Raw genomic sequence first — 14870 nt, forward strand, 5'->3', positions numbered from 1 at the left:
GGCCTTGTGTTTTATGTTCTCGTCCTGTTGAAAGATGAATTTATCTCCCAGTGTCTGGTGGAAAGCAGACTGAACCAGGTTTTCCTCTAGGATTCTGCCTGTGCTTAGCTCCATTCCATTTATAATTTTTTTAATCCTGGAAAAACTCCCCAGTCCTTAACGATTACAAGCACACCCATAACATGATGCAGCCACCACTATTCTTGAAAATATGGAGAGTGGTACTCAATATCGTGTTTTATTGGATTTGCCCCAAACACAACACTTTGTATTTAGGACAAAAAGTTAATTGCTTTGCCACATTTTTGCAGTATTACTTTAATGCCTTGTCGCAAACAGGATGCATGTTTTGGAATATTTTTTATTCTGTACAGGTTTCCTTTTCACTCTGTAATTTAGGTTAGTATTGTGGAGTAATTACAATGTTGTTGATCCGTCCTCCGTTCTCCTATCACAGCCATTAAACTCTGTTTTAAAGTCACCATTGGCCTCATGATGAAATCCCTGAGCGATTTCCTTCCTCTCTGGCAACTGAGTTAGGAAGGACACCTGTATATTTGTAGTGACTGGGTGTATTGATACACCATCCAAAGTGTAATTAATAACTTCACAATGCTCAAAGGGATATTCAAGGTCTGCTTTATTAAAATATTTTTACCCATCTACCAACAGGTGCCCTTCTTTGCGAGGCATTGGAAAACCTCCCTGGTCTTTGTGGTTGAATCTATATTTGAAATTCACTGCTTGACTGAGGGATCTTACAGATCATTTGTATGTGTGGGGTACAGAGATGAGGTAGTCATTAAACTACTATTGCACACAGAGTCCATGCAACTTATGTGACTTGTTCAGCTTTTAAAATGTTTATTAATTAGTAAACATTGCAAAAAACATAATTCCACTTTGACATTATGGGGTATTGCGTGTAGGCCAGTAACAAAAATATCTAAATGTAATCAATGATAATATCCGTGTGAGCCTCCCAGGCCCATGTTGCCCAGGGAAAAATAAAACATACATTGTAGATGAATAATATGACATTGTATTGCATTACACCCTCTAAATGTATTCCATGTGACCAACATGTCTAATATGTTGTTAGTAATATTCATTCAAATAAAATGAGAAAACCTTTGTTTTTTTTACATATCGTTTTGAGATCTGGCTGCGGACGCAGCTTTAACTGTTACCTCTACCCTGGGCTAAGTTCATGAAGATATACTTACAACGGAGTTTGTCCACTATTTTCCCTCCACACATAGTCGCCAACATTGACTTCATCGAGAAAATGCTCAGTTTCCCGTGGCCTTCACTAAACACACAAACAAACATTTTGGAAAATGTATCTATTCACAACTGAAACACACACACTCATCATACTGACAAAGGAGAAGCATCTTCCCTTTTCAATAAAGCAAATACCCTTTTCCCATGATTTGCTAGCTTTAGCTTGTTGACCACAATATAGAACAAATAATTATCACTTCTGAATCCATCGTGACCATGTTGTCTGAAGGCCCAAAATCATTTGAAGGAGAGAGCTCACAGTTCAGTCCAGCATACTGATTACTTTAGTCCAGGTAGACACATTAATCTGATATATTTACAGTCTGGACTCCAACATTGCTCGTCCTAATATTTCTATATTTCTTAATTAACTCCATTATTTTCAGATGTGTGTATTGTTAGATATTACTGCACTGTTGGAGCTAGGAACACAAGCACTTCGCTACACCCGCAATAACATCTGCTAAATATATGTATTCCATAGTAAGAAATTATATCTTGTGGGCCTCCCGAGTGGTGCAGCATCTAAGTGCTTGAGGCGTCACTATAGACCCGGGTTTGATCCCAGGCTGTGTCACAGCCGGCCGTGACTGGGAGACCCATGAGGCGGGCAGACAATTGGCCCAGGGTCGTCCGGGTTAGGGGAGGGTATGGCAGGCTGGGATTTCCTTGTCCCATCACACTCTAGCGACTCCTTGTGGCAGACCAGGCGCCTGCAAGCTGACTTTGGTCACTCACTGGACGGTGTTTCCTCCAACACATTGGTGCGGCTGGCTTCCGGGTTAAGCGAGCAATGTGGCTTAGCAAGGTCGTGTTTCGGAGGACGCACGACTCTCGACCTTTGCCTCTCCCAAGTCCCTAGGGGAGTTGCAGAGATGGGACAAGGCCTACCAATTGGATATAAAAAAAGGGGTAAAAAAATAAAAAATCTCTGGTTCTGAAAATAAGGTGTTGCACCATACTTAAATCTATAGACATGTACATGCACTTTTCATATAGCAGTTCAAAGCAAATGTATACACGTCACTCCTGCTCCCTCTGGCGCTCGACGTCGCCGGTCTACAAACCACCGGTCCTGGCAACCCACATTGCGCACACCTGGCAACCATCATTGCACAGAACCTGCTCCCTATGGTTACGGCACACCTGGACTTCATCATGACCCTGATTACTCTCCCTTCATACAGCCCTCACCAACCTCAGTCATCAGGCAGTATTGGTTCTGTTTTCATGTCCAGACACTTCTCTAGTTTGGTAACTCTCCATGTTCATTAATATTAAAAACTCACCATCTGCACCTGCTTCCTGACTCCCTGCGTTGTCGTTACAACACAATGTACAAAACATTAAGAACACCTTCCTAATATTGAGTTGCACCCGTTTTGCCCTCAGAACAGCCTAAATTTGTCAGGGCATGGACTCTACAAAGTGTCAAAAGCGTCCCATGTTGACTTCAATGCTTCCCACAGTTGTGTCAAGTTGGCTGGATGTCCTTTGGTGGTGGACCATTCTTGATACACACGGGAAACCGTTGAGTGTGAAAAACCCAGCAGCGTTGCAGTTCTTGACACAAACCGGTGCGCCTGGCACCTACTACCATACCCCGTTCAAAGGCACTTAAATATTGTGTCTTCCCATTCACCCTCTGAATGGCACACATACACAATCCATGTCTCAATTGTCTCAAGGATTAAATATCCTTCTTTAACCTGTCTCCTCCACTTCATCTACAATGATAGAAGTGGATTTAACAGGTGACATCAATAAGGGATCATAGTTTTCACCTGGATTCACCTGGTCAGTCTATGTCATGGATAGAGCAGGTGTTCCTAATGTTTTGTCCACTCATTGTATACTGTATGTAATATTCTATATCTAATGTATATCCTGTGTCTAATGTAGTGCACCTGTCGTATGTAGCCACCATGAAGTTGAGGAGCAGACTGATGGACTGCTCTACGTTGATCTGGTGCATGGTGGGAAGACGCTTGTTGAGCTGGTAGTAGATGGAGGACAAGATGGTCTCCAGTCTAGACACGTTAATCTCTGCGTTGTGGTCCAGTGTGTTCAAACCGCTGTCACGGAACGCCTCGATCATGTTCCACACATCCACCAGGTGCACTGGGATAGGAGAAGGAGGGGAAAGATTTACAAAATAATAGATTTCTTCTAAATGAACTAATTACGTTCAAGTGTACCGTATTTGAAACAAACATATGTGACAATGTTGTGTGTACAGTGCAATAAGTTAGGAGAGTAAAATCTTCAGTAAAGGAAACTAAAAGAGCCCGGCAGCGAGAACTTACGGTTGCATCTTTTCTGCACGAATCTTAGCTTGCAGGCCGTCCTATAGGTTGACAGTCTGATGACGTCAAAGTTTTGTCCCCCTGATAAAAATTAAAAGATGAATCAACAAACTAACACAACCACACACACAAAACCCACTGTATGGGGAAGTGGAATGTACTATACAGTGTAACTTGTATGGATGTGAATGGCTTGGCTAAGACACAGCAGTGTGAATGATTAGTACTGGTTTTCCTCTGGAGATTTCACTCTCAGACAGTGCATGTGGTGAAGGGGTTCTCAAACTTTTTGGGGCCGGGGACCCCTTTATAATCAGAACACAACTCAAGTAAAAAAACAATAGCATACAAGGAGTTGTACTATGACTTTGGCAGTGCATGGCCGGATGAACCAAGTCTAGGGCCCTGGGAAAGACAATTTGAAAGGCTCACTCTTGGCATCGGCGATACATTTTTGCAGTTTTCAAGCAAATTTAATACACATTTTGTCAAGGGGAACAAAAATTCAATGTTGCAGCTTTAAAGCTAATACCCTGCAATTCTACACATTTTGCCATGAGGCAGAAAGAAAACTTTGCCGTTTTAAAGCTTAAATTACAGTGCATTTACAGTTGAAGTCGGAAGTTTACATACACCTTAGCCAAATACATTTAAACTCAGTTTTTCACAATTCCTGACATTTAATCCCAGTAAAAATTCCCTGTCTTAGGTCAGTTAGGATCACCACTTTATTTTCAGAATGTGAAATGTCAGAATAATAGTAGAGAGAATGATTTATTTCAGCTTTTATTTCTTTCATCACATTCCCAGTGGGTCAGAAGTGTACATACACTCATTTTGTATTTGGTAGCATTGCCTTTAAATTGTTTAACTTGGGTCAAATGTTTTGGGTAGCCTTCCACAAGCTTCCCACAATAAGTTGGGTGAATTTTGGCCCATTCCTCCTGACAGAGCTGGTGTATCTGAGTCAGGTTTGTAGGATCCTTGATCGCACACGCTTTTTCAGTTCTGCCCACACATTTTCTATAGGATTGAGGTCAGGGTTTTGTGATGGCCACTCCAATACCTCGACTTTGTTGTCCTTAAGCCATTTTGCCACAACTTTGGAAGTATGCTTGGGATCATTGTCAATTTGGAAGCCCCATTTGCGACCAAGCTTTAACTTCCTGACTGATGTCTTGAGATGTTGCTTCAATATATGCACCAGTCCCTCCTGTGGCAAAGCACCCCCACAACATGATGTTGCCACCCCCGTGCATCCCGGTTGGGATGGTGTTCTTCGGCTTGCAAGCCTCCCCCTTTCTCCTCTAAACATAACAATGGTCATTGTGGCCAAACAGTTCTATTTTTGTTTCATCAGACCAGAGGACATTTCTCCAAAAAGTGCGATCTTTGTCCCCGTCTGCAGTTGCAAACCGTAGTCTGGCTTTTTTATGGTGGTTTTGGAGCATTGGCTTCTTCCTTGCTGAGCGGCCTTTCAGGTTATGTTGATATAGAACTTGTTACTGTGGATATAGATACTTTTGTACCCGTTTCCTCCAGCATCTTCACAAGGTCCTTTGCTGTTGTTCTGGGATTGATTTGCACTTTTCGCACCAAAGTACGTTCATCTCTAGGAGGCAGAACGCGTCTCCTTCCTGAGTGGTATGACGGCTGCGTGGTCCCATGGTGTTTATACTTGCGTACTATTGTTTGTACAGATGAACGTGGTACCTTCAGGGGTTTGGAAATTGCTCCCAAGGATGAACCAGACTTGTGGAGGTCTACATTTTTTTTTCTAAGGTCCTGGCTGATTTCTTTTGATTTTCCCATGATGTCAAGCAAAGAGGCGCTGAGTTTGAAGGTAGGACTTGAAATACATCCACAGGTACACCTCCAAATGACTCAAATTATGTCAATTAGCCTATCAGAAGCTTCTAAAGCCATGACATAATTTTCTGGAATTTTCCACGCTGTTTAAAGGCACAGTCAACTTAGTGTATGTAAACTTCTGACACACTGGAATTGTGATACAGTGAATTATAAGTGAAATAATCTGTCTGTAAACAATTGTTGGAAAAATGACTTGTGTCATGCACAAAGTAGATGTCCTAACCGACTTGCCAAAACTATAGTTTGTTAACAAGAAATGTGTGGAGTGGTTGAAAAACTAGTTTTAATGACTAAGTGTATGTAAACTTCTGACTTGAACTGTATGTGAAAATAAAATCATTTTGGGGGAATACAAGAACTATTGAGTTGAAAAATGTATAATTGATGGAGTACGGTGGATACCAATATCCCTGTGAGCCTCCCAGGCCCATGTTGCCCAGGGTTAAGAACATACATTGTAGATGAATATTATTACATTGTATTGTATTGTATTGTATTGTATTGTATTGTATTGTATTACACCCTCTAAACATTTTACTCTGATCCCTTGGTCAAATTCCGTTTAATCTGTTGTTGTTAGTAATATTCATTAAACGAATATGTACCTCTGGAACCCACTTTGAAATGTGACTACAATAAGTATTGATGGAGTACTGTGGATACCAATATCCCTGTGAGCCTCCCAGGCCCATGTTGCCCAGGGTTAAGAACATACATTGTAGATGAATATTATTACATTACATTGTATTGTATTGTATTGTATTGTATTGTATTGTATTACACCCTCTAAACTTATTCCACGGATCCCTTAGCCAAGATTTGTTTAATCTGCTGTTGCTAATGTAAAAACAAAAATGTAAATATATGTATTTGGAGATCTGGCCTCGGACCCCCTGCAGTACCTCTGCAGACCCACTTTGTGAATCCCTGATGTAGAGGGGAATGTACAGTATAATGCTTTACTGTGCACAGCAGATTATAACAGTGTGTAAATGAATAGTAATAGTTTGGCTCTGGAGCTCTGTCTACTCACTCATCTCCATGAAGAGTTGTCTCCTCTCCACCATGGCCTTGCCTCGTTTACTGCGTTCTTCTATCATTCTGGGGGGGGCGGGGCAACAGGCAATAAGCACACATTACCTTCTCACTACGTAATTACATCATCATTGTAGACAATATACATTATCAGTCTTCTCTGCCCTCTATCATTCTGGGGAAAGAATACAGCAAGCATTACTACCTACTCACTAAGTGATTGCATAATTATTGTATACATTAGACATTTTACCCATTTTTAGGGAAATAAACCAGCAAGCATGCATTACCTACTCATTACATACCTGTAATGACTATACATCATTGTAACCATTGTATACATTATCGAGGTCCATTATAGCCTTTGTACATTCAAGTTAAAGCAGTAGTGTAAAATATGAATCTAACTGATCCTGTATACATTCATCACTCTGAGTATTTATATATCATATATGGAATGTTCAATAATGTACAACACATACACTCTTAGAGGAAAAAGGGTTCTTTGGATGTCCCCATAGGAGAACCCTTTGAAGAACCCGTTTTGGTTCCAGGTAGAACCCTTTCTGTGGAAAGGTTCCTACATGGAACCCAAAGAGTTCTACCTGGAACCAAAACGGTTCTACCTGGACCCAAAAAGGGTTATTCAAAGGGTTTTCCTTAAAAAAGTTGTAGATCTGTAATTTTTCCATTGAAAGCAAGTCTAAGAAGCGGTAGAGCTGTTCTATGTGCACTATTTCTATGCTTCCCGTTCTTAAGTTTTGTTTTTGCATCCTATACTTTCGGTTTTGTACACCAGCTACAAACAGCTGAATATACAATATTTTGGGTTGTTGAAAAATATATTTCACAGCAGTTTAGATGGTACAATGATTCTCAACACATTGGGAAATTAGGCAAACTTTTAAGATATTTAGTAACCAGTAAATGGAGCGGTTTGTACATATTGCACCTTTAAGAAAAAGTTAACTTAATCTACTGATGATTTTGTCAGATAAAAATCCCAGAGGTATTTATTTACCTGTCGCTGCCTGAATATTAAACAAAGGGAAGCATTAACTGCTGCTGCCCCTGTGGAGAGAAGAACAATCATAGACAGTTAGCTAGTTGGTTCCTTAATATTCTGTGTCTGTTATGCTCTGTAGTAGGATAAGCAGTCCTTCCAGACAAAATGGGTTTGACTTTTAAATGAGTCATTAACACCCTCCCTTCAAGGACTTGATGAACTCTACCAAACATGTTTTTTTGGAGGGGGGGATTCTTCCCGCAAAGGGGAACACACTTGAGTTCTCCTGCTCTGTCTCTTTATAGTACACTACAGGGCCCATAGGGCACTGGTCAAAAGTAGTGCACTTTTAGTGAAGTGGGTGCCATTTGGGGGACACACGTCCTGTCTGTACCCTACAAATGATAATTCTCCATGACATCGCTCCTCAGCTAAGACCTGTGGATTAATGGTCCCGAAAGGCAGCCAGGGGTGCAGACAGAGGAGACACTTAATGATGATAGACACAGAACACATTACAACTATTCAATGATTGGTTCTGAAACCCGGGAAATTACACGATAGGCTTGGATGGTACCAGACCTGGGTTCAAATACTTGCAGTGTTTCCTCTAGCTTGCCTGGAGTGACAGGTGGATGAGGCTTGCACTGTTGGAACTTTTCTATTGGTTCAATTCAACAAGGTGAGCTCAATGAAACCCAGATAGTATCGGAAATTATTTCAAATAGTATTTGAACCCAGGTTTGCTTGGCTGGCAGAGGGCTCTATTCAAATACAGTACAGTATCAACATCCCATCAGACCAGCCAGAGATCTTCATCAGCTGAACCGTTGAACGTGAGCAGTCAGTGCTTGCATACCCAATGGCACCCTATTCCCTTTATAGTGCACTACTTTAGACCAGAGCCCTATGGGGATAGCGTGCCACTTGGGGCACAGTCAGTGAAGCCAAGCCAAGGTTGAACCCTCAGGAACTCTGTTGACATGGCCTTTATATGCCTCCCTTCTCACTCATGTAGCTGGACAGCCCTAGTTTCCAGTCCCATAAAGCTATTGATATACAAGATTAAATATAATAATAATCATCATCATCATAATAATAAATTGTTGTCCATATAATGTGCAATAAAAGGTTGTTAGATAATAGATTATGACATGTAGTAGATAGTATGTAGAATGGAAGAAAACACCAGCTGTGCTCAGGAGGGAAACTAACAGAAGCAAGTCAGCAGTGATTGTACAATGGCCCTCTGTAATATTCAAATACGCAGTAGACCTACTGAAGACTTAGCTTGTCTGAGCTTGTCATATGTAGGCAACTAAGACTCTGAATGAGAAAGTGGATACCAAAACAAAAAACTTCTGTTGATATTGAGGAAAATGTCAATCCTTGATTGGCCATTGTGAAATGTAATATAACTTAATAGGATATCAGACCCTGACTGAACTCTTATGGGTAGACCAGACATAACATAATACACAATATTTGGTTATGGGAGGCTGACAATATAGTTTGATAAATCATTGAAAGGCTTCTTAAATTGCACCTGTAGGCATTAAAAGTCAAGTAGCCTAATGAACTTTAGATACTATATGTTGGATCATTAGTCACTTCTGAGTACAGTGGTGACAGGCCTGCAGGTGCACATTGATCAAATACCATTAAATTACCGAGGTAAAGACAGATTCAGATTGGATATTCGACTGTAGTTTTCCTTATGTCCACCAACCGCAGTTAGGGACCGTCAACATAGTGAAAAACCAATTTTTTCAAATTTCAATAGCTCTTTAACCATTACGCCTGAAACTTTAAAAACGGGTTCTAGCTAACCCGATGGCATAGACACACATTGCACACACTTTTTTTGGTCGATTTACATCTCGCACTATTTAAAATTATTTATTTAAAATTTTGAATTTCAATAGCTCCTTGGTCATGTGACCTACTGACCTCAAACAAGGTTCAGAATGTACACAAAGTGGGCCTACACATTGCACACCCTTAAATTTGTCCATTTTCATCTCACACAATTGTACATGAATTTTCAATGTTTCTAATTTCAATAGCTCATAGGTCATGTGACCTACTGACCTCAAACAAGGTTCAGAATGTCCACTGACTATCCTTGTATATTGCACACCCTTTAGGTTCGTCTATTTTTCATCTCACACGATTTTACATACATTTTTCAAACTTTATAATTTCAATAGCTCCTTGGTAATGTGACCTACTGACCTCAAACTACTTTCCGAATGTCCACGCACTGGCGGAAACGGGCGCTGCTAGGCATCCAGTGCGGTAACGTGACCGATCCCGGGGGAAGCTGGCGGGAGCCCCGGGGAGGGTTCTCTTTTCTTCGTGAAGGGCAGGGCACCCAACCTCGGAGCGGGTCAGTGGCAGTTGGGGAGTTTGACTGAGGCGGTACACCTGTCAAACGGTAACGCAGGTGTCCTACGGCGAGCTTAGGGAGGACAGAAACTTCCCGTGGAGCAGAAGGGCAAAAGCTCGCTTGATCTTGATTTTCAATATGAATACACACAAGCGGGCCTCAAGATCCTTCTGAATTTTTGGCTTTTAAGCAGGAGTCAGAAAAGTTACCACAGGGATAACTGGCTTGTGGTTTGCCAAGCTTTCATAGTGACGTTTGTTTTTGATCCTTCGATGTCGGCTCTTCCTATCATTGTGAAGCAGAATTCACCAAGCATTGGATTGTTCGCCCACTAATAGGAAATATGAGCTGGATTTAAACCGTCGTGAGACAGGTTAGTTTTATTCTACTGATGATGTGTTGTTGCAATAGTAATCCTGCTCAGTACGAGAGGACCCTCAGGTTCAGACATTTGGTGTATTTGATTGGCTGAGGAGCCAATGGTGCGAAGCTTCCATCTGTAGGATTATGACTGAACGCCTCTAAGTCAGAATCCCCCCTAAACATAACGATACCATAGCGCCACGGATCTTCGGTTGGGCCGGGATAGCCTGCCTCTTTTGGCAGGTGAGTAGAGCCGTTCGTGACAGGGTTGGGGTGTGGCAGGATGAGTTGCCACCCCTCTCCTGATGCGCACCGTATGTTTGTGGGGAACCTGGTGCTAAATCACTCGTAGACGACCTGATTCTGGGTTAGGGTTTCGTACGTAGCAGAGCAGCTCACTTGCTGCGATCTATTGAAAATCAGCCTTGATCCAAGCTTTTGCCGGGCCCGTCCTCTGGTGGGACTGTGAGTCTGATTGGGACTCGCTGTGGAAGTCAAAAGGTCCCCAGGTTGACGAGGAGACCTCCCCCAAGGCAAGGGGTACTCAGAGTCCGAGCAGGGGCGGCCGGACTCAGGGGCTTAGGGCAGCACTCAGGCTGTGGAGGTTGGGGACTTAGTCTCTGAGCGGATAAAAGCGGGCAGGTCACCAGGTCCCCAGAGCCTGTTTCGGGTTACCAGGTGCGCGTGGTTCCTGACAGCAGGACTATAGACGATTTAGTAATTCCAGGGAGTAAGCTATAGTCTAAGGCCAAGGGAGAGGGGTGTTGACCGGGTAGGGAGAGTAGGTGTGGAGGCCTGGAGGTCTGTAGTTCCAGGGAGTAAGCTATACACTCTCAGGCCCAGGGAGAGGGCAGGCAGGGAGTGTAGGCCTAGAGGCCAGGAGTCAGAGGTCACCAGGTCAATGGGGGCCTGCCTGGAGGTCAGGAAGGCCCCAAGGAGAAGGCCCAAGTGAATAGGTGTGCGAGTGAAACTGTCCTTCAGGGGGGCAGAGCAGGCAAATTAATGTAAAATCGTGTGAGATTAAAATGTGCAATATAGAAGGGTAGTCAGTGGACATTCTGAACCTTGTTTGAAGTCAGTAGGTCACACGACCAAGGAGCTATTGAAATTTGAGAATAAAAAAACGTGTGTACTAACTAATCCAACTAGGAATACAAAATGCTGCTCACATTTACACGTTTATTAGCTTTGCAAAGCGAAGTAATTTCCAAATTGTGAAAATAAGTGCGCAATTTTTCCAACATCATGACACTTATTTGGAGTCTGTGGCTCAAGTGGTTTGAAAGCTATTGAGGTTTGAAAGCGCAAATATCCGTCGAATATCCAACCTGAAACTGGCTTTACATTGATCATTAAATTACATGCTTACTGTAAATAAAAATGGGCAGGTCTACTAAGCCACCATAAAGGTAAAGCAGTGGTTATTGTGATAATGATCGTAGTGATGGTGATTACACTATCACTCGTATTTCATGTAACAGTGATTCACCAAAACGTATGCTACGACGCTGGGAAGTTGTCACGCGCAACTGCGCTACCGAACGAGGTAGACCCACACCCATGCTCGAGTTAGACGCAACTGGAAGTCATGGTTTTCAATGAGAGTACCACGGTAAATACCTTTACGGCTGGCGGTGAATGTTATCAGCCGCCAAGGTAGACGGGCCATGCCGCCAGAGTTTAAATATTTCAACTGTAGCTTGTTTTCTACCGGATGTTGATTTGCACTGTTTGTTTACTGAAATCAACATAGCAACGGATACCGTCCTGCTAGCTTGCTTTTGCTGTCAAACACAGGATAAATTCAGGCTTAATATGTTTTTGGGAAACCTGCGCTTGGTCAGAAAAATATGTTGGTGCAAACAATCTACTCCAAAACATAGCAAAGCGACATCTGTTTCTGTAGCTAGTTAGGTAGCTAGGTGTCATCGTCTAAAATACCCCTAATTTATAAGAGTTTTAATTTCGTATCGATTATGGTCGGACCCGGCCCTATCAAGCCACGCTAGCCCTGCTTATAACGATAGCGTGGGCAGAGATATTGGAGAAAGGAGATCCCATTGGCCAATGAACATGTGCAACGTTTAACGCCCCACTCAGCATACTGTCGACCAATCGCGTTCACGTTGTCATGCCAGGTACCACGGTTGCTAAGGCCATCGCCATTCAACCCCCTACTCAGATTCAGGGTATGAGTCGATAAATGTGCCTATTTTCCTCGAACGTATGTAATGTCAGGATCCCAAAGCTATACGATATTACAAAGAACAAGATAATTATCTCAAATCTCGGAAAACATTTGTAATGTTTATACTTCTTGTTGGGTTTTTGAGCTAGCGCCCAATTGACTCCCATTCAGTCCTTGGACAGTCCTTGTCCAAGAATGCAACGCGCGGCCCATTGACGACGTCGGGGCAACGTACACAATGGGCGTTAATACAATTCCAACGGTGTGTCCTATCTCCTCAAAAGTATCTGGCTCGGGGCAAAAGGCCTACTAACTAGCTAGTTATTTTCATTAATGGAAGTTCGATTTTAATAGGAGAACAACACGTGGCTGCCGTAGCAATACCATTGCTAAGAATAATGACAATTAATGCAGTTTCTGCTCATTGTTTTCAGGCTGTTTGCATTGAGTGTTAGCTAGGTAACCCCAAAAAGTTGCTAAAAACATCTGCATCAAAGATATGTGAGTGACTTTGTCATACTGCAAACCGAAGTCAACGTAGCAGAGAAACAGCCTACCTCCAGTTTCCAAACGGTCATCAATGTTGACAAAATCCTTATTTATTCTGTATTTTGACTAGCTAGGATGAATTAGGTGCAACTGTTTGGGATATGGCTGGCAGAAGCTGCAGGATCAATCTTTTCTCCCCGTGTCTGGTTGCATGTCGGGGAGAATGTTGCACTACTTAGCTAACATTTCAGATCCTGGTTTTATTTCAAATGCTCACACAGACGTTTTCCCAGTCGATCGAACAAATAATGGTTTATTACCAACGCGGTACTGTAAACACATCGTGGTCTGTGTGTGCTTGTTTGCAGACTTTTTGTTTCACTTTGACAGTGCTTTAGACCATAGTGCTGGCGCTTGGCTTGCGCATGCAAATTCAGCGCACAAGACAGTCTATAATTTTGTTATTTGACTCTTCAAAATAAAAGCTTATTTGACACGTCAATTAGTGTTATTTGAGGTGTATCTTTTTTGACACAAAAATACCCAAACTGCGCTCCATAGATGACGGTGATGATCATCCATCATCAAATGCCAAACGGCCTGAGCTATATCATCTGCATTATTAGGCATATCAGCGTTTTTAATATAATAAGGTCAACCTAAACGAAATGCAAATACATCGGTGATAGTAGGCCTATCGCCAAGCATTACGTCATTCTACGGGTTTCATTTGCAATGAATGAACTCAAGCGCATCAGCCTCTATAGGAGCATCACAGCACACACTAAAATAATAAATGTGTCATTTGAATAACGCAGTGATATATCTACCGCACCTAGCCGAGTAGGTATCCTAGCTAATGATAACATAATTTTAAGTGAGTCAACATACGGAGGACTAGGGCTTATAGGGCTCGAAAGGCGAAAACACCATCCACGTTCTCGGTGACGAATCATTAGCTTTACAATACTTTATGCGTCTCAGATCTGGAAGGAACCGAACGATCTACGCGGCCATACTGCTGTTTTAACTCCCTATTCACCTTGTTTCCGCAATATGAGTGTGTCGTGTGATGCATCTTAAAGGAATATGCGATATGATAATGTACCCTAAATATCTACCCTAATAAATGTGTAGTAGCCTAATTTAGATGTGCCTTCTCCACTCTATAGGCTATTTAAATGAAAATTATACATATAATTAGCCTTACCAGTTTGAAAATCACGCAAGTGACGTTTATAGCATCAACATCAGATGAAGAGGATATAAGTAGTCAGGATATTTCCTTCGTGAATCATCGCTGCACTCAGTCTCACCTGTCTGTCCGCATTCGTTCGTTATTGCTGACCGAGCAATGCAAAACGATTGATATTATACATAAACTGTACCATATCCAGTGCGTTTCCTGTTTCATAGCCTACGACTCAGAATTACGGTGGTGGCACAGATAGAACAATGAGACACATATTTCACCGGATGTATAAATGTGAAGCATCCGGTTGGCGTTTCCACTCACTACCAAATATGGTGATGAGAGGAAGCCCGGTGGCCGGCAGTAGGAGACTTTACCCTTTGCCAAAGTCTCTAAAAATGCTGCTGTTTAGGGCGAATTTAGTTAATGCACACGCGCACTTCACACAGTAGGAACAGTCTAGAACGCACAAATAGAATCTCACTAGCTCGTGCTTGGCTCTGCCCACTATGATTCATTGGACACGACAGGCTCTGGTCTATCTTGTGTTAGTTATAAAAATCTTCGGTGGTGGCGTCTCATAAAAGTGTACGAGCGCCGCGCTCTCTCCTCAGCATCATGAACAACCGAACACCCGAAGACAGCAAAGCGCGGGCGAGCAAGATGGGGCTGCGCGCGCATCACACAGCGTAGAGACGGGCGCACAGTAAACACCACTCAAGACCCCAGTTTGTTGATATATT

General features: G+C 42.4%; 1 protein-coding gene across 1 annotated transcript in view; it reads right to left on the reverse strand.

Moving 5' to 3' along the window:
• The window catches only part of LOC120023019 (dystrobrevin beta-like), a 36502-nt gene extending 22934 nt beyond the window's left edge, over positions 1 to 13568 (reverse strand). The window contains exons 1-6 of the mRNA XM_038966969.1: positions 13004 to 13568; positions 7522 to 7571; positions 6499 to 6566; positions 3594 to 3674; positions 3195 to 3408; positions 1227 to 1312 (exon numbers count right to left, since the gene is read on the reverse strand). Of these exons, the coding sequence (XP_038822897.1) occupies positions 1227 to 1312; positions 3195 to 3408; positions 3594 to 3674; positions 6499 to 6565 (448 nt within the window). The 5' untranslated portion in view covers position 6566; positions 7522 to 7571; positions 13004 to 13568. The remainder of the gene's footprint in view (positions 1 to 1226; positions 1313 to 3194; positions 3409 to 3593; positions 3675 to 6498; positions 6567 to 7521; positions 7572 to 13003) is intronic.
• Positions 13569 to 14870: the final 1302 nt, after the last annotated feature.

Source organism: Salvelinus namaycush, chromosome 28, assembly GCF_016432855.1.
Source record: "Salvelinus namaycush isolate Seneca chromosome 28, SaNama_1.0, whole genome shotgun sequence".
NCBI lineage: Eukaryota > Metazoa > Chordata > Actinopteri > Salmoniformes > Salmonidae > Salvelinus > Salvelinus namaycush.